A 20,523-nucleotide genomic window follows, 5' to 3' on the forward strand; every position below is an offset into this window, starting at 1 on the left:
ACTCATATAAATAGCAAACATTATTGGAGCCAATACTGATCCTTGTGGAACTCCACTAATCACCTCTTCCCAAGTAGAACTCTCATCTCTAAGCACTACTCTCATTTTTCTTCCATGTAAGAAGTCCTCCATACCTTTCAGTAGTTTACTTTGTATCTCTCCTATGGTTTCCAGTCTTAATAGTTTTTTGTGTGGTACTTTGTCAAAAGCTTTTTGTAGGTCTAGGAATGCGTATTTACCTAGTTGTATTATACGGGAAGGGGAGCTATGCTTGTGGTGACCCGTTTTTTTTTTGTATCTCACAAGATCAAGTTTGTTCTTAAATTGTTGTATTGTGTTTGCACACACTATTTCTTCATATGTGTGTGTGTGTGTGTGTGTGTGTGTGTGTGTGTGTGTGTGTGTGTGTGTGTGTGTGTGTGTGTGTGTGTGTGTGTGTGTGTGTGTGTATCAATATCATTCAATTTATTCATATCTAATGAATTTAGCATGATAAATGTTTAGCATTTAATAGTAAGCAAAGACTGGTACTGAAATTTGTACTAAACAAATAATTTTCTATGAATCCTGACACAGTACATACTTAATTTTTCCAGTTGAAGAAATCTATTATATATGAAAAATCTTTGTACAACCATTAATAAATCAGGCTAAAATATTTTTGGTAACTGCATACACCTGTCAACATGCAAGGCTAATTTTGCTGCAAGCAAATGGCACATTCGGTCTTCATCAGAGCTAAGTACTACTGTCAGCCACTGCCTCAACTCCACCAGTTCATCAGGTATAAGAGACAACAAGAGAGAGTTGGGCACAGCTTCAATTCCCATGCTTATGGATTCCAGGCAAGCACACCTAACACTTGGTTCTTCATGATGTCTAAGGTACCATGTTACTTCAAGTAAACAACCTACCATCTTTGTGGTCAATTCACACTGTCCTGCAGCCTTGATCATAGTACCAAGAGTCTTTAACAGGTCACATAAAAGAAACAAATCCTTTCCAAATAAATCTAGGTAATTTCTCGACTCTCCTACATGGTGAATCAAGGGAAAAAAGAAAAATCCAGCATATTGCTTAAAATCATTCCTGACTATGCAGTCTTTTTTACACATTTCCTTATTTTCTGGTAGTGGCTTTATATTGGATAATTCATTTGCTACACACCTGAAAACATGTAAAATGTCAATTCTCTGTTTTAAACTGTAATTTCTTTCATAAAACTCATTGCTAAGATAGATAGCACATTCTGCAGGGAATGAGGCTGCAAGAGCTGTGAGAATATTGATACGTTTAACTGAAAAACCATCTGTATTGAATTGGTCATCCAAATGCAAAGCTACTTTGGCAATTTCAAGAGCAAGTTCTTTATCTTGATTTTGCATATTCTGTCTGATTACTCCTTCTGCAACTTTTAGAGCTGCTTCTACTTTATCACACTCTCCTTCCATTATATAATCTAAAAGTTCTTGTGGATATGATGGTGTCTTAACTGCATTTAATGTACCATCATTTTCCATGCTATATGGTACTAAATCATCATCATCATCACTATCTAGGTCTTTGGTTTCTTCAATCCTATTGAGTTCTGATTCTGATGTATCCATCTTAACAGACAACTTTTTTACCATTGTAGTTTCAAAACTACAAGTGTTAGCTACTTCTATTTCAGTGTTTTGTAAAACATAGCGCTCCATTTCATTCATAAACTCTTCAAATGATTTAAGTTTGTTTGGCTTTTTCTCACATTTGTTCTGTCCACAAATGATATCTTTTATATCTCTAGTGATATTAGTTTCTTTGTATTCAAATTTTAATTGTGGACCAGTGGCATGGACAACTTCTGTTAATTTTTCTCCAAGCACCATTCCTACTAATTTTTGTTGGTGGTCTGGGCTATCTATATGGTTGGCCACCCCTTGGATCAGTGTAGTCAGAGCTTCTTGTTTGCATTGTCTCACATCTTTATCAGTGAGGTTGGCTAAACAAACCATTATACATTTTGTGACCTGTAAGTGGATATCAAAAGATGAATGGGTCATAATACTCTTATTACTCCAATGGTCAAGTAATTTTAGGAAAGTTTCAATCAACAAACTGTGACTAGTTTCTGCAATGCTTATATAACCAATGATGGCTATAATACTATCATTAGACTCCCACAACTTTGATAAGATAAATTTATGACACAATATATATTTTGCTTTATCATTTTGAACACCATAGTCCCCAATAATGCTGAACAATGTCCTTGGGCACCTCTCAACAGTGAAAAGAGCCCCTAGCATCCTTTCAGCTGCACTTTGGGGAAGTTTTTTGAACATTTTCCTCGAGACTCGTTGAATAATTGGATCCCCTAAGCACCACTCTCCAAGCCATTTCACTACTGGGGTCATCACTGTCAACCCATCTCCAAGTCTAACCATGCAACCTAGTAAGTGTGCTACAGGCTCTATGGATGAAGGAACTTCATGTCGTATACCATCACTTATTAAGACTATTGCATGTAGTATGTTGTATGATAACAATGTGTAAAAGTGTTTAGGTATAAAGCAATCCAGATTCTCCTTTTGAAGCTTGTTAGCAACCTTTTCAGGCAAAGAAACTAACTGTCTAAATGTTTCTTCATAAAACATCTTGTAACTCTGGCAACTTTCAGAGGAACATTGTAAGAGGAAATCAATAAATGCATGCTTCATAAGTTTCTCTAGATGTGGTGCACAGAGAACTGCTTGATCCTTGGATTTCTCCTTAATGCTGGCCAACAATACGTTTATAGTTTCCATAAAAGGCCCATTCAGGAGAACTTGTAGAAAAAGGCTTTTGCACCCACTGTCAGTGGCCAGAACCCCCATACTAACATAATTATCAATGCTTATTTCCAGAATAGGAGTATAAAAACTCAGTACAAATGACTCCCTGTGTTCAAAATGGCTGTCAACACCTGCATATTTCTGCGGAGTTAGGGGTCCTGGACACATCAAAAGAATTTCATCCAGAGCAGCTATAACCATTTCAATGCCTGGGACATCTGCATTCAAAGATTCCCAGTATTTCATCTTAAGCCTCTGGAGCATGTTGTGCGTGGGAAACCTACTAGCTGCTGGACTTGCTGATCTTTTCTCATTAGTTTCTCCAGCCTGGGATTGCAAGTCCCTCCAGTCTTGTCTCGATACTGAAAGTTGGAAAAATCATTTGGCCCATTGACACAACCACCCATGCATAATAATAACCTTACTACTAATAAAATCTTTAAATCATTTTCATTTTCTATACATATCTATGCTATAATCTGGTATGCTTAAGATATCTACACATAAGCAATGCCAGTCGAGCATTCGAAAATAGTTTATTCTTTGTATTTTTTTCTTTTCACATATCAATCAGTAACACAATGAATAAACAAATAAATCTCATGCATTCAATAATCATTGTAAAATAAGTGGGGACAGGATACACGGGTCACCTAAATCAACTACTACCAACATATCAGGGTACATCAACTTCATACTTTAGAATTCAATGCAGTTACACCAAAGTTTCTAATTATACATATACCAAAAAGGTCCTTTCCCCTTATAAGGCATGCACCTACCTTTCACCCATCCCTTACCTATCCAATACTCATTTGTTTTCCCTTTTATTCAAATTCTTTGTGGATGAATGGTGTAGTGTGTGTGTGTTAACAGTGAGAAGGATAGAGGGTTAGTGAGTTCTTGTCCCTTATTCAGATGGTTCAGAACTGAACAGTTTATATATCTGTCCCAAAGCCATATTTACATACTGGGTGGGCAAGCCTCCATGGCACATAATTATCCCCAACAGCACTGGGTTGGGTTAGTGTTGGGTCAAGATGACCCGGAAGGTATATTTACCTAATTGTATACAGGAAAGGAGCAATGCTCATTGGGTCCCATATCCTACTCATTTCTTATCATACCTAGCCTCAAATTCATGTACAGTTCCAACTTACTGATTTCCAATTATATTTAAATTTGAACTCCTGTATTATTTGAGCTTGGACTATATCACTTCTTAAGCCATTCTAAGTATTTATGCATCTATATGGAAAACTGTATTCTTTCACATACTTTAGACATTTGCTATTTCTTAACTACTCCCATGACCTCTTAAAATCCTCCCATCTTTAATCAGATCTCTTCTGTCAATGAAATCCCCTTTAGTGACCTGAATACTGTAATCATATCATATCTCTTTCTCTTCCATCTTTCAAAGTTGTCAGACCCAGTGCTATTAGTCTTTCCTCATATGGTTTATCTGCTAAGCTGGGGACCAGTTTGGTCACTCCCTTTTGTATCCTCTTGATCTTGCTTATATCCTGTCTCTCCCACAATCCTGTTGATACATCCGTTAGGTGACAGGTTGTCTTTTATCAACACTCCCATATCTTTCTCCTCTTTTCCTTTTATAATGGGTCCACTTCCCAAGGAATAGTTTGATGATGGTCTTTTGTTACTATTGCCCATTTCCAGTACTTTGTATTTTCTTGGTATTGAACTCCATTTCCCATTTTTGGCTCCATGCAAAAATAGTATCTAAATCTTTTTTTATTTGTCTGCCATCCTCATTTTTCACTTGTCTCATGATTTTTGTGTCATCTGCAAACACATTAGCATAGCTTGTTGTTCCTTCCATCGTGCCATTGACATAGACAATAAACATTATTGGTGCAAGCACTGAACCTTGTGGAACTCTGCTCATTACTGCTCTCCATCTTGACATCTTATCCTTTACTACTGTCCTCATGTATCTTTCCTTCAAAAAATCTTTCATCCATTCTAGTAGTTTGCCTCTCAGTCCTCCAACATGCTCCAATTTCCACATAAGTCAACTGTGAGGTATTTTATCAAATGCCTTCTCTATGTCATTGTACAGTCCACTCACCCCTCTCTCTCTCTTGCAACACACCAATCACTCTTGAGTAAAACCTTAAATGGTTCGAAACACATGACCTTCCAGATTTGAAGCCAAACTGTGTCAAAATATTCATCTTTTCTTTCAAGATATTTGGTCAAATGGTCTTTCACAAATCTTTCACATAATTTCACTATTGTGCTGGTCAGTGATACTGGTCTGTAATTCTGTGGTGTCTCCTTATTCCACCTTTGTGAATACATCATGAAGTATTGTTTGCATGCTATTGCATAGTTTATACTGCTCAAGCACATGCAGCTAATATTTTAGGGACTATATGGGGCACCCCTGTTATAGGAAATCTCCAACCATAGAGAATTTTTGCTACTTTATTGTACTGCAACTATCCCTTCATTATGCTGTCACACCCACTCTTAATGCTGTTTTGTACCACTTCTTTGAATATATATTTTCATTTTTGCCTTTCACCTGTAGTAGTAGAGGTAAAAAAAATACTGCCAGGGTCTTCCCACTTGGGTTGTAAAGGCGACTGAAACAGGACAGAGTGAGGGACTAGGCATCCTACACTCTATAGACCTATAGGTACATTCCTGTGAGAAGTCGAGGCATAAAAGGTCTGGGAGTTTTCCAACCAGAACCCTAAGGTTTGGTTTTTTTAATATACATGAGTGTGGTACAGATAAAAGGGAAGAGATAGGCAGAATGTTTGTGAGAAGGAAGATGGATGTGTTGGCATTACATGAAACTAAATTGAAAGTGAGGGGTGATTTTGAGTTTGGGAGTGTAGTGGAGAGGGTGTTGGGAGTCAGGAGAGGGTGTTGGGAGTCAGGAGAGGATGAGGAAAGGACAGGGTGACCCTAATAGTGAGGACATAGGTAAGCGAATGGTGGAGTGGAAGGAGGTTTCTTCAAGGTTAATGTGAATGCAGGTGATACTGTGGAGTGGAAGGAGGTTTCTTCAAGGTTAATGTGAATGCAGGTGATACTGTGGAGTGGAAGGAGGTTTCTTCAAGGTTAATGTGAATGCAGGTGTGAATGTGAATGCAGGTGTTCTCCTGTGAAGGGAGATGTGGGTATTTGTAAGCACATGTGAGCCTGGTAGTGTGAAGAGTGTAGAGGAAATGGAGGTTTTTTGGAAACTTAAATGAGTGCATAGAGGATTTTGGGAGGTATGTCAATGTAGTGGTATTGGGAGACCTAAATGCTAGAGTTGGGGATGAACCAATATATGGAGTTGCTGAGAAGTGTAGAGTGCCAGGTAAAAATCATAGTGGAGAGTTAATGGGAGATGTGTTTGGCAAGTTGGTGATAGTTTAAGTGTTTAGGAAGAAGGTCATGCATAAGTACATATGGGAGAGGATGGTGGATGGGTGTTTGATAAGACATTAATGGCCTATGTAGTGATATCCAAGATAAGAGTAGGAAGAGTTCTGGATGTCTATATTTGTAGGAGAGAGAATTGGGGAATATCAGATCAATTTTTGAGGGAGGGTCTGTTGAGAGTTGAAGATAGGTGGAGAAAGAGGAAAAGGGCAGAAGATAGGAAGGTACTTAGAGCAAACTGCTTAAATAAGGAGGAAGAGGACCAAGAGTACAAGGAGAAGCTGAGAGAAGTGTGAGAGGTGGTGAAGGATAGAATAGAAGGTGTGGAAGAGGAATAGGGATGTTTCCAGGAGGAAGTGACAAGGTGTGCAAAGATGGTATGTGGAACAAGGAGGATGGGAGGGAAGGAAGGGTAGTGAGTGGTGGGATGATTAAGTAAAGATGGCTGTAGAATAGAAGTGAATATTCAGGGAACTATACAGGTACTCCTCCAGTTCTCTGGAGCTCTACCCTCCTTTAGACATACATTAAATAGTTTCACTACCCAGACCACTATTACTGTACCTCCCTTCTTCAGACACTCTGCATGACACGGTTGACACCCATCTAACCCAGATGCCTTACCTGTTCTCATAATTTTCAGAGCTACTTACACCTCATCTTTTCTTATTTCTCAATTTTCCTCTCACATCACTGTCATTTTCTTATTGCCTTCCACTGCTACCAACAATCCCTTCCTCTCCACATTCAACAGCTCTCTAAAATACCCCCACCCAGCTTCCCCTTACTGCTTCTTCTATTAAGATTTGTCCATCTGTGCCTTTTACTTTTTCTTCTCTACCTGACTCACCCCCCTTCCTCTCTTGATTTCCTTCCAAAATATCTTTTTATTACTTTTAAAATCTTCTGTCATACCCCCCATTACATCTCTCCTGTTTGCTTCCTTTATCTTTTTACCTCATATTTTTCTCTCATCCTAGTTTGCAACCATTCCCTGAATACTCACTCCTCTTCTACTACTTTCCCAGTCATTTAGTATTTTTCCTTCTTTGAATGAGCAACTTATTATGCTATATATTTCAACTATAATTCTTCTTTACATTCTTTTAGTATCCAATTTGCTATTCCATCTGGGCTGTGTGATTTCCTGACATCAAGGTCAATTATTTCTTTGTGTTATTTCTATTTCCCTCGTGGGGTGGATCACACTTTGCTTTCATCCCAATGCTGTACTTTTTCTCTAGTGACAACCAACTTGAAGCGATTGTTCATGACTTCAGCCATTCCTAAATCTTCTGTGTACCCTATATTTCCATTACAAGTTTCACCATTTCCTGTTTATTTTTAAGTTTACCATTCACATATCTATAGAATAGCTAAGGTTGATCTTTACATTTTTCTATGATGTCTTTTTTGTGGTTTCTTTTTTCCTCTCTGCACACTTTTACACATTCATTTCTTTGGTTAATGTATATTTGCCATTTATTGTTTTTTTGTTTTGTTTTGTTTTTTCATCTTTTTCAGGCTTTATCTCTTCTACCTTTTGCCTCACTGCATGTTCTGTTAAACCAGCACTTATTATACACCTTTTCCTGTTTCTGTCTTCATATGTATTTACCATCTTCATTATAAATTTCCACCAAAATCATCCATTTCTCTTCCATTTGTGTGTCTTCACTGTGAGCATGTATTTACCTAGTTGTATTTTACGGGACAAGAACTATGCTTGTAGTGACCCATTTTTGTATCTCTCTGCAACCAGTTTATTCATAAAATCATGTATAGTTTTGGCACTCACTCTTCCTCTGTTTAGTTTGTTCCAGACATCAATCACTCTATGTGGGAAGCTATTCTTTTTCAGGTCTCTTCCGTAACTGTCCTTCTTTAGCTTCTTTAGCTTCTTTACGTGTCCTCGTTTCTCTTCTGTTCCATTTTAATAAGTCGTCTCTATCGAGAATTTCCATCCCTTTCATAATTCTGTAAATGGTCAACAAATCACCTCTTTATCTTCTCTGTTCCAATGTTGATAGATGTGTGTGTGTGTATTTACTTAATTGTAGTATACAGGTCAGAAGCAACGCTTGTTGGGTCCCATCTCCTCTCTAATTTTCTAACATACCTGGACTCAAATTCATGTACAGTTCCAACTTAGTCTATATCCTCGATTTCCAATTATCATATTTAGATTTGAACTTATATGTTGTTTGAGCTTGGACTAGATCACCTTCTAAGCTATTCCATATATCTATACATCTATATGGAAATCTATTTCTTCACATCCCTTAGACATGTGGTCTTAATTACTCCCATGACCTCTTAAATCCCTCCCATCTTTAACAAGATCTCTTTTGTCAATGCCATCTATTCCCTTTCCAACCCTGTTCTCCTCCTCACCTCATTTCTCACTCTATCCAGCCAAGTAGCCCCTATCATACTTCTCAGGCATTTCATCTAGACCTACAAAAGGCATTTGACTAAGTACCACACAAGAAATTAATAAGAAAATTAGAATCAATAGGTGGCATCGCAGGTAAATTATTAGAATGGATGGAAGACTGACTGGGAGAGAAATGAGGGTAGTAATTAAAGACAAATACTCGAAATGGGAAAAAATGATAAGTGGTGTTCCACAAGGGTCAGTGCTGGCTCCAATCATGTTTGCCATATACATAAATGATATGGATGACGGAGTTTAAAGTTATATGAATTTCTTCGCAGATGATGCAAAAATATTGAAAAAGTAAGAACAGCAGAGGACTGTTATTCATTACAATCAGACTTAGACAAAATCTGGAAATGGACTCAAAAGTGGGAAGTAAACTTCAATATCAAGAAGTGTAGCATAAAATTGATGAAGAAATAAAAAAAGTGCACTCAGAAAGGGACCTTGCAGTAATAATCAGCAAAGATATGACACCAGATAAACATATAAACAAAATAGTCGGAGAAACCTTCAACCTATTAAGGTCAATGAAAGTGGCATTTGACTATTTGGATGAAGAAATGATTAAAAAAATATTAGTTACATTGATTAGACCAAAACTGGAATACACAGCGACACTATGGACACCCAGTACTAAAAAGAATATAAGGAAATTAGAAAGAATACAGAGAGCAACGACAAAGTTGGCACCAGCTCTTTCCAAATTAACATACGAACAAAGATTATCCAAATTGGAACTACCAACACTGGAGCAGAGAAGAGAAAGAGGTGATCTACTGACTATATTTAGAATCATGAAAGGGATGGAAATCCTTGATAGGAATGATTTACTAAAAAATGACAATGGAAAAACAAGAGGTCATGAAAAGAAACTCAAAAAGGATAACTATAGAAGATCTGAAGAAAAAAAAAAAAAAAAAAAAAAAAAAAATAGCTTCCCATATAGAGTAATGGATATCTGGAATAACTTAGATAATGAAACAGTGTGTGCTAATACAATTCAAGATTTTAAGAAAAACTTGATGCTGAAAGATACAAAGACAGGTCACCACAAGCATAGCTCCCTTCCCGTGTAATACTGGGTAAATACATTCAAACTATTCCTCTCTTCCTCTCTTGTGTTCCATTTTTCTGCCCCATACAATGCTGTTGGCACAATCACTCCTTCATACAATCTCCTCTTAGCATCCATTCCCAAATGTCTATTTCTCATTCCACTTTTTAATCCACTAAGGCATTTACTCACTTCTTTCAATCTACATTTTACCTCCACCCCCACTCCTCCCTTTCCTGCCACATTCGCACCCAAGTATCTAAAAACATCCACTTCCTCCAGTCTCTCTCATTTAACACTCACTTCCAGTCTGCTGACACTTTCTCCCCTTGTACATATCATCACCTTACTTTTACCCACATTTATCTTTAACTTCCTACTTTCGCACACCTTCCCAAACTCTGTCACTAACTTCCTCAATCCCTCCTCTGATCCTGCTACAAGCACAGTGTCATCAGTAAACAACAACTGGCTTATCTCCCACTTTTCTCCATTTTCTTTAACCATATCCAATCCCTGACCCACTACCCTTGCATTCACCTCTTGCACCACCCCATCCATGTATAAATTGAGCAGCCAGGTTGGCATAACACCCCTGACAAAGTCCCACCTTTACCTCAAACCACTTACTCTTTTCATTTCTAATTTTCTAATCCTAACACAAGCTCTACTACTATCGTAAAAACTCTTGACTGCTCTTAACAACTGCAATACCTCCCACAGTGCCTTCATGTCTACCCTGTCATAAGCCTTTTTCAGATCCATAAAAGCCCAAAATACAGCCTTATCTTTTCTTATAGCTTTCTCACATATCTGTCTTATCACAAAAATCTCCTTTATCCTTACTATGGAAAGAGTGTGCGACTTCTTTATCAGGTTTGATTAATAAAATCAAACCTGATAAAGAAGTCATACACTCTTTCCATAGTAAGGACAAAGGAGGAGCAATAGAGAAATTAAGACTACAAAGCTGAGGGTTCAGACAAGATTTTACACATCCACCTCAAACACCTGGGGCAAAATGTCATATGAGCCTTAACCGACATTTTCAACTACAAGTTAAACAATATTCCAGTGTATCATCATTTTCAAAGCTCCTTGTACCTCATCTCTCATTTCCCTCTTCCATCCCAGTCCTCTTCCCACTGCCACAATCAATCCCTCCCTATCCTCCTACACATTCAATATTTAAAATACTCCACCCATCTTCCACTTATCACCATCACTTCTATCAACATCTGTCCATCTGCACTTTCAGCTTTTCCTCTCTACCTCACTCTTTCACTTCCTTCTAAAACATAATTTTTTCTTTTCAATTCTCTTTCATAATCATATACCATCTTACATCTGCTCTCCTCCTTCCTTTTTCTTACATTTTGCTTCTCTCATTTTCTTGTAACTCTCATATGCTTCCAAAGTCCTACTTTGCAACCAATCCACAGAAAATTACTTCTTCTCTCCTCCTCTACCATCATATTCACATCATCCCACCACTTACTACCCTTCCTTCTATTCCCTCCAATCTTCCTCATTTCACATACCATCTTTGCACACCTTGTCACAAGTCTATTCTTCTTCTACTCCCACCACTATTCTATCCTTCACCAACACCCCACTTCCTCGGTTTCTCCTAGTATTTTTTCTCCTTTTTTTCTTTCATTCAAAATGTTACTCTAAGCACCTCTCTACCTTCTACCCTTCTCTTTTTCCTATTATTCTCCACTTTCAACTTCCCTTCTACCAAAAAATTATCTGACACTCCCTCACTCTTCCTTAACCCCTTCAGTACAATGATGGCCAAGTAGGCATCACAAGGCACGAGTGGGTATATGTGGATGCCCATGTTAGCATCTTGATTATATCTATTTTGTAGTTGTACATGAGTGACCCCTATATTCTGTGAACTGGCTTAACCACTTCCATACGGTGACACCTACGTAGGCGGCATGAGGAGCAAGTGGGTACTCGATGGTGCCGACGTCAGCATCTTGATTATATTTATTGTAGTCGTACCTACGTAACCTCCATTCTCTCTAAACTGGCTTCATCATATTTTCTATGGTTATCAAAATACACGGGTGAAAGAGAACGAACGACTAAGCACTGACTTTATTTTTTATAATGTGATTATTATGACGCAACATCGCACATCGGGCAGCTAATGCTGCCAGACGTGCGATGTGCCCCGGAGTGAAGAAGTTAATCATATTTTCTGTGGTTATTAATATTCAGAAAGAGAATGAGCAACAGTGCTGTAACTTTATATTCTATAACATGAGTTATTGTGGTGCATCATCGAATCATTGCACACCAAGCAGCTGATGCTGCCCATGATTATTTGACTCATATTGAAGAGGTTAAGAATATGCATATCCAGAACTCTTCCTATTCTTCCTTTGGATACCACTACTTAGTCCACTGATATTTCATCAACCACCTTTCAATTCATCACCTTTTCAATGTTCTTCTGCTTGACTCTCTTCTTAACCTCTTCAGTACGGGCCTTAAATCTCGCGGGCAGCATCCGATGCCAGCCGTACGACGTGTCGTAATAATACTTGCATCATAAAATATAGTCACCGCTTATATCGATCGTTCTCTCTTTCACCCGTGAATTTTGATAACCATAGAAAATGTGATTACAGACATTTTAGAGAGTATGTCATTACGGAGGGGCAACTACAATAAATATAATCAAGACGCCGATATGGCAGCCTCGCGTATCCACTTGCTCCTCATGACGCCTACGTATGCGGCACCATATGGAAGGGGTTAAATACTGTGTTTGCTATTATCAATCCCTTTCTAAATATATTTCCAACATAAAATCTCCACTATAATTTTTACCTGGCACTCCAAACTTTTCAACCACTCAATCTATTGGTTCATCACCTAGCACTGAGATCTCCCAATGATACTACAATGACATTCCTCAAAAATCTTTAAATATCTAAATCTCTCAAAAAAGCCTCCCTTTCCTTTTCACTTTTCTTACTAACTGGTCTACATGCATTTACAAAAAGCACCATCTTCCATCCCAGTTTCAACTTCACCCACATTAACCTGGAAGATACTTCACTCCACACACTTTCCTATCTCATCACTTACTAGCAGACCCTTCCTTCCCTCGCCCCTTCCTCATTCCAAACACACTCCTTACCACACTGCAAAACTCAAAAACACCCCTCCCTTTCAACTTAGATTTACTTATCACTAACATATCCATCTTCCTCCTCACAAACATACTGTCTATCTCTTTCCTTTATTTTCATCTGTACCACAACCACACACATTTAAAGACCCATGTGTATGGGTTCTCATTACAAATCTCTCAGACCCTCTTATGCCTGGACTTCTATGATAAATATACACAAAAGGATACCTAGTCCCATCATGCTGTCCCACTTTGTTGCCTTTTAAAACTGACAGGGAATCACTGCAGCACAATTCTTTCCTTTTGTTATCATAGAGGACATAAGAAATAGTTATACCTATTTCCTAACAATGCAAAGATCAAGAAGAACATGAGAAGCAAGGAGGATTGTATAAGTAGCAAAGGCATCTAGACAAAGTATACAAGTGGAGTCAGGAGTGGATAATGAATTTTTACACAAAGAAATGCAAAATGTTGTAAATGGACCAAAGTAATAAAAGATTGATGGGTTACAAAGTGTAAAAGTGTTAAGTTAAATAATAGTAAAAGCAAAGGAGGAAAAGGACAAATGGAGAAAAAGGGATGAGACTCCATGAGCATTGCTACAACCCTGTATGCTACAACTCGGTACTATTGCCTGAACTTATAACTGTCACTTCTGAGTCGCCTTGCCAGACCTCCCTCAGACAGATCTTCTTGACTTGAGAGCCGGTCCAAATGAAGTAATATCCAAAACAAGGTAATTCATGCTTGAGGTGCTTGGACTCACTATAAATACATTCATTCATTTGTAATGCAGAATTACAATCCCCCTTGTTCAATGTGAGAAGATGCACATTGAATATTACCCCTACAATAACTAAAATGCAAAATTAAAATGCAGTGTTACTATTATATTAAATGTCTCCAATTGAATTATTCAGTGCTCAAAATAAATATTGGTAAATGAACTAATGAAATAAATACAAATATTATATTAGAATGATATTCAGAAAATTCTTCTTAGCATAGAATAAAAAAATATTACCTTTGCAAGTACGATGTCTTTGTCACAAAAAAAAAAGTTACAAAAAATACACATTATATAACACCAATGTGACCAGAACTAATTGTATTATTGCTGATACAGACAACTAAAACATTTGTATATGTTGGATGCTATCACCTCATTTCTGTAAGGTAAACTCTCCAAACCTAAACAATGTCAACAAGATCAGGGTATTATACATGTAGCTCTCCAGTGACCAAAAGTATGGGTGAAGTTTGAAGAATTTCTATTTATCAATCTTAAAATTTGGTAGCTCACTTGGCACTTGTTAAAATAATATTTTTAAATATCTACACACACAACCAATGAATGAGAAAGTGGGAGATATGGGGAATGGAATAGAAGAGAGAGAGGAGAGAGAGAGAGGAGAGAGAGGAGAGAGAGAGAGGAGAGAGAGAGAGGAGAGAGAGAGAGGAGAGAGAGAGAGAAGGGGAGAGAGGAGGGGAGAGAGAGAGAAGGGGAGAGAGGAGGGGAGAGAGGGAGGAGGGGGGAGGAGAGAGGAGAGGGAGGGGGGGAGATGGGGGGAGAGAGGGAGGAGGAGGAGAGAGGGAGAAGGAGGGGGAGAGAGGGAGAAGGAGGGGGAGAGAGGGAGAAGGAGGGGGAGAGAGGGAGGAGGAGGGGGAGAGAGGGAGGAGGGGGAGAGAGGGAGGAGGGGGGGAGAGAGGGAGGAGGGGGGGAGAGAGGGAGGAGGGGGGGAGAGAGGGAGGAGGGGGGGAGAGAGGGAGGAGGGGGGGAGAGAGGGAGGAGGGGGAGGAGGGTGAGAGAGGGAGGAGGGAGGAGGGGGAGAGAGGGAGGAGGGAGGAGGGGGAGAGAGGGAGGAGGGGGGAGAGAGGGAGGAGGGGGGAGAGAGGGAGGAGGGGGGGAGAGAGGGAGGAGTGGGGGAGAGAGGGAGGTGGGGGGGAGAGAGGGAGGGGGGGGTGAGTGGGAGGAGGGAGGAGGGGAGAGAGGGAGGAGGGGGAGAGAGGGAGGATGAGGAGGGGGAGAGAGGGAGGATGAGGAGGGGGAGAGAGGGAGGATGAGGAGGGGGAGAGAGGGAGGATGAGGAGGGGGAGAGAGGGAGGATGAGGAGGGGGAGAGAGGGAGGAGGGGAGGAGAGAGGGAGGAGGGGGAGAGAGGGAGGAGGGGGAGAGAGGGAGAGAGGGAGAGAGAGAGAGAGAGAGAGAGAGAGAGAGAGAGAGAGAGAGAGAGAGAGAGAGAGAGAGAGAGAGAGAGAGAGAGAGAGGGGAGAGAGAGAGAGAGAGAGAGAGAGAGAGAGAGAGAGAGAGAGAGAGAGAGAGAGAGAGAGAGAGAGAGAGAGAGAGAGAGAGAGAGAGATGGGGAATAGAGATACATGGTGTGGAGGGAGAGTCAGAGGAAGAGAGATATATGGTGTGGGGGGAGACTTAGTGGAAGAGAGATATATGGTGAGGGCAAAACAAAGAGTAAGAAATATTGAAAATGAAAGGTAGATGGTAGAGAAAGGTAGATGGAGAGAAAGATTTGGGGTCAGAGAGAGCAAAGGCAAGGGAGTAATAGACATTGCAAGGGAGGGGTTAAATATATATATATATATATAATAGCCAAATTACCCGTGCGTTGCTGCGGGCAAATGATAACTTTAATTTTGATAGAATTTGTGGAGAAAAGTTACATGTATCAATATAACTCAATGGAAAAGGTAACACAAATACAATGTAAAGAAAGTAAGAAAAAAAATCAATTCGAGGGAGAAGCCCTTTGGAAATAAAATATATTCAGCCATAAGAGAAGAATATAACCCTTTCATTATCTTTTGAAACAAGTATATCTCTGCCCACAAAAAAGTAAATTATAAAATAACCAATATTTAAACATTTGGCAAAATTATACAATCATTTTACATTTACATGCTTTTTCCTTACAAAGGCTATCATAGTTTATGGCAACATTAATTTCACAAATATAAATAATATTTATGAACACATACAATGGTTTGTTTAATCATAGTAATTTTTGTCACAAAATGCCAATCGTGTTAAGGGGACACTACAGTAGTGGCGTGTTACCCCACCATACCCATTTAACCCTTAATCCTAGCCAAAATAATATTTTTTTGGAAATTAAATATAGTTATCCAAGTACCTGTAGTGATAGGGCATCAGAATATATATGGTTATGGGGGGCTATCTCCCAAACCCTAGGAGTTCATGAACAGAGACTGAAGCTACTACTTTATTATAGTAGATAATATATAGTAGATAATATATAGTAAATAATATATATATATATATATATATATATATATATATATATATATATTTATACATATATATACACACACATGCATATATATATACATATCTTTATACATGTTTATATGCATATCTATATACATGTTTATATGCATATCTATATACATGTTTATATGCACATCTATATACATGTTTATATGCATATCTATATACATGTTTATATGCACATCTATATACATGTTTATATGCATATCTATATACGTGTTTATATGCATATCTATATACATGTTTATATGCATATCTATATACAGGTAGTTCTCGATATATGCGACTTCGATACATGCGAATTCGCGTATATGCGATTCAAGAATTTGCACCACTTTTCGATATGTGCGGGGATATATTCGAAGATATGCGATTTGACCTAAAAAAAATAAATAAATAAAAATAGTCGCGGCCGATTATTTTTTTTCAAAATACCTATTATATATTTGAAGTTGGTGCGCATAAAGCCGTGTGGTAACACTGGCTGCATCAGCTAGGTAGAGCTGGCATCACTGCGGCGTTATCACAACAACAACACCGGCAGCTGTACAGACGGCATCGTCTTAGGCATCCTTCCTGTTTCATAGGCCAAACCATTGTCTTTCTGCAGGTAATTAAGCTTTTTTGATACACAAATTAATTATTTTTTTCACAAACAAATTAATTTTTGATACTTATTACTGCCCCAATTAATTTTGTCAATTTTCACTCTCTGCAAGAATTATCGTTTATTCTCCGCACTGGATAAACTCTAAGCAGTAAGCCTGCCTGTGTATCTCCAGAGCACACCAACAGTCAGTTTAAAGGTCAGATATCAACACATATACCATTCACTAAAAATCATCGAAAAAGTACTTTTTAAAAGCATACAAATAAAGTTTTTACCTATTACAGAAGAATTTATTCAGAAAATTCACTTTTAATTGCGCCTTGCATACCACTTTTCTGAAGTCTAGCTATTCAGAATAACAATATTGTTTGTTTGGCAACTGTGACGTCATGAACGCGGAATTCCCCGAACCTTTCACGAAGCGCACGGGCGGAATGTTTCGAATAGCAGACGACGCAATGAAATGAAGACAAAACTGTTTTTTGCCAAATTTGATAAGATGTAGATGGTGGAATTATATAGAATACTGTCAGTATGTTTTTTGATGTACATTAAACTGTAAATACAAAAAGTTATGGAAGTCTTGATATCTATCAAGACTTCCATAACTTTTTGTATTTACAGTTTAATGTACATCAAAAAACATACTGACAGTATTCTATATAATTCCACCATCTACATCTTATCAAATTTGGCAAAAAACAGTTTTGTCTTCATTTCATTGCGTCGTCTGCTATTCGAAACATTCCGCCCGTGCGCTTCGTGAAAGGTTCAGGGAATTCCGCGTTCGTGACGTCACAGTTGCCAAACAAACAATATTGTTATTCTGAATATCTAGACTTCGGAAAAGTGGTATGCGAGGCGCAATTAAAAGTGAATTTTCTGAATAAATTCTTCTGTAATAGGTAAAAACTTTATTTGTATGCTTTTAAAAAGTACTTTTTCGAGCAATACGATGATTTTTAGCGAATGGTATATCTGTTGATATCTGACCTTTAAGCGTAGCAAGCAGTCTGAAATGTGAATTGTAAACAGACTGATTTTTCAAACAGCTGAAGAAAATACGCTTGGCGAAATAAGTGATGTTTACGGTAGCGTCTTTTCCCGAGGTTAATACTTACATGCTAAAATGTATGTAAACATATATGATGCAGTATGTAAGCCCTTTGCCAAAATAAAATATGTAAAAAAAAATAAATAAAAAAATAAATAAATAAAAAAATCAATCCGAGTTGAGAACGTATCCCCCTTTTTCCCATAGGTTCAATAGTTCGATATATGCGAATTCGTTATATGCGGGGGGGTCCGCGGAACGGAACCCCTGCATATAACGAGAACTACCTGTACATGTTTATATGCATATCTATATACATGTTTATATGCATATCTATATACATGTTTATATGCATATCTATATACATATTTATATGCATATCTATATACATATTTATATATCTACATATATCTATATCTATATATATATATATATATATATATATATATATATATATATATATATATATACAGGCACACCTCGACTTACGTCGTTTTCGAAGATACGTCGGTTTTCAAAAATAATATGGAAAAAAATTCAAGTTGTCGTTTTACTTGACTTTACATCGGTCAGCCAATAATGGAATCGCATAAACACCAAAAAACGTTTCAAGCGATTCAAGCAATTCATGTTACAATAAATAAGAATAAAAGCATGTAAAATTATATAAAGATTCAGTAACTGCTAAAATATATACCATAAAGTAGTATGGCCGTGTCCACTAGAACATGAAATCGCAACGGTACTTCCAATACGTATTTACCGTAAGCGGCGTCTCGACTCCCGCAATTCTTTTGGATTATTATCTGTTTACTGAAGTTTTGTAAATTTTCTCATTAACATTCACTTGTAACTGTAATATTTGCCCCCATGCCTCCTAAGAAAAGTTCTAGTGAAAGTGCTAAGCGTCATGCTATTTCGCTGGAGAAAATGGCAATGATAAAACGTCATTGTAGTGGTGAAAAAGTTGTATCGATTGCACGATGTTTTGGAGTAAGTCGGACAACTGTATCAACAATTGTGCATAATAAAGACAAGATTTTAACACATGTCACATCTGAAGCCCCATTGATGAAGAACACGATCATCAACAAGAAAAGAGGTAAGATATTTGAAGAAATGGAAAATCTTCTTTCGATTTGGGTTGATAGGAGGAATCGTCAGAATGCGAATCTTAGTCAAGAGCTCATTCAGGAAAAAGCGTTGTCTTTGTTTGAGGACCTAAAGGAAAAATATCCAGATGAGAAAGATGTAGATTTCAAAGCAAGTCCTGGATGGTTTATGATATATAAAAACAGGAGAAATTATCACTTCCTTAAAAGACAAGGTGAAATCGCATCAGCTGATGAACAAGCAGCAGCGGAATTTCCTGCTACACTGAAGAAAATCATCGAAGAAAACGTGTTTCTTCCTGAGCAAATTTTCAACGTAGACAAAACAGGATTATATTGGAAGAAATTACCAGATCGTTCATTTGTTTCCAAGGAAGAGAAAACGATTCCAGGTTACAAGGTCTCAAAGGAACATGTGACCACAATGTTGGGAGGTAACTGTAAATTAAAGCCTCTGTTTGTTTATCATGCACACAACCCCCGTGCCCTGAAGAATATACCCAAAGCATCTCTCCCTGTTATATGGATGGCTAACTCAAAAGCTTGGGTCACTGTTGTTATTTTCGAAGATTGGTTTTTCAATCATTTTGTCCCAGCAGCAGAGAAGTATTGTAAGGAGAAGGGGATTCCTTTTAAGGTTTTACTTATCTTAGATAATGCTCCTGGCCACCCACAAAACATCGCAGATTTTCACCCCAACATTACCGTCATATACCTCCCCCCAAACACTACGTCTATTCTCCAGCCAATGGATCAGGGGATAATTGCTATCTTCAAACGTTATTATATGAAGCGTACGCTACGGCAAGCAATAGCTGCAATTGAAATGGATGAGTCTATCACACTTCGCGACTTTTGGAAGGGATATGACATCTACAAAGCTTTACAGAATGTAGCAGCAGCATGGAATGATGTTCAGAGCACTGCTATGAATGGTGTATGGAAAAAGCTATGCCCGCAATTTGTGCACGAGTTTAAGGGCTTCGATACTGTTGTTGTCAACAAAGATTTGGTTACAATGAGCAAAGAGCTGGATATGAATTTGGAGGAAGAGGATTTCACAGATTTATTTGAAAAAGACAAGGAGTTACTGACGAACAAGGATTTGATGGAACTTCAGGAGCAACAAAAGAAAGAAGAAGAAGAGGATGATGAATCTGAGCCACGCCACTTCACCATTAAGAAAATGGAGGAAGCATTTGCACACATCGAAAAAGGTCTTGCTATGTTTGAGGATATGGATCCAAATGCTCAACGCTTTTCCAAGATAATGGGGGCTTGTTATGAAGCTTTTGCTCCTTATAATCTAATCCTTGAAGAAAAGAACAAGAAGACGGTTCAAGGCACTCTTGACCAGTTTTTACGCGTCGAACGACGAGAATTAGCTGATGTTGATGTCGACAATCCCCAGCCATCTAAGTCTACAACGTAAACATCAACATATTGTATCTACTGTTTTGGTAAACTGAAAATACATTAAAGTTTTTCGCTTATTACAATATGATTATATGTAAGCTTGAGATAGTTTTTATTTCTTTGTTTTTTGTTTTGTTTTACCGTATGTTATTGACAATG

General features: G+C 38.1%; 1 protein-coding gene across 2 annotated transcripts in view; it reads right to left on the bottom strand.

Moving 5' to 3' along the window:
• lqfR (clathrin interactor lqfR) overlaps positions 1-20,523 on the bottom strand; it is a 97,625-nt gene that overhangs the window by 8,804 nt on the left and 68,298 nt on the right. Inside the window, exon 10 of one of the 2 annotated variants that reach the window (XM_076205149.1) lies at positions 351-3,175. The exons of the other annotated variant lie outside the window; for it this stretch is intronic. Within the exon in view, the coding sequence (XP_076061264.1) occupies positions 651-3,175 (2,525 nt within the window). The 3' untranslated portion in view covers positions 351-650. Of the gene's footprint in view, positions 1-350; positions 3,176-20,523 lie in introns of those variants that run through there. 2 annotated transcript variants of the gene reach the window in all.

Source organism: Oratosquilla oratoria, chromosome 2 (assembly GCF_046742065.1).
Source record: "Oratosquilla oratoria isolate Oo_2021 chromosome 2, ASM4674206v1, whole genome shotgun sequence".
Classification (NCBI taxonomy): domain Eukaryota; kingdom Metazoa; phylum Arthropoda; class Malacostraca; order Stomatopoda; family Squillidae; genus Oratosquilla; species Oratosquilla oratoria.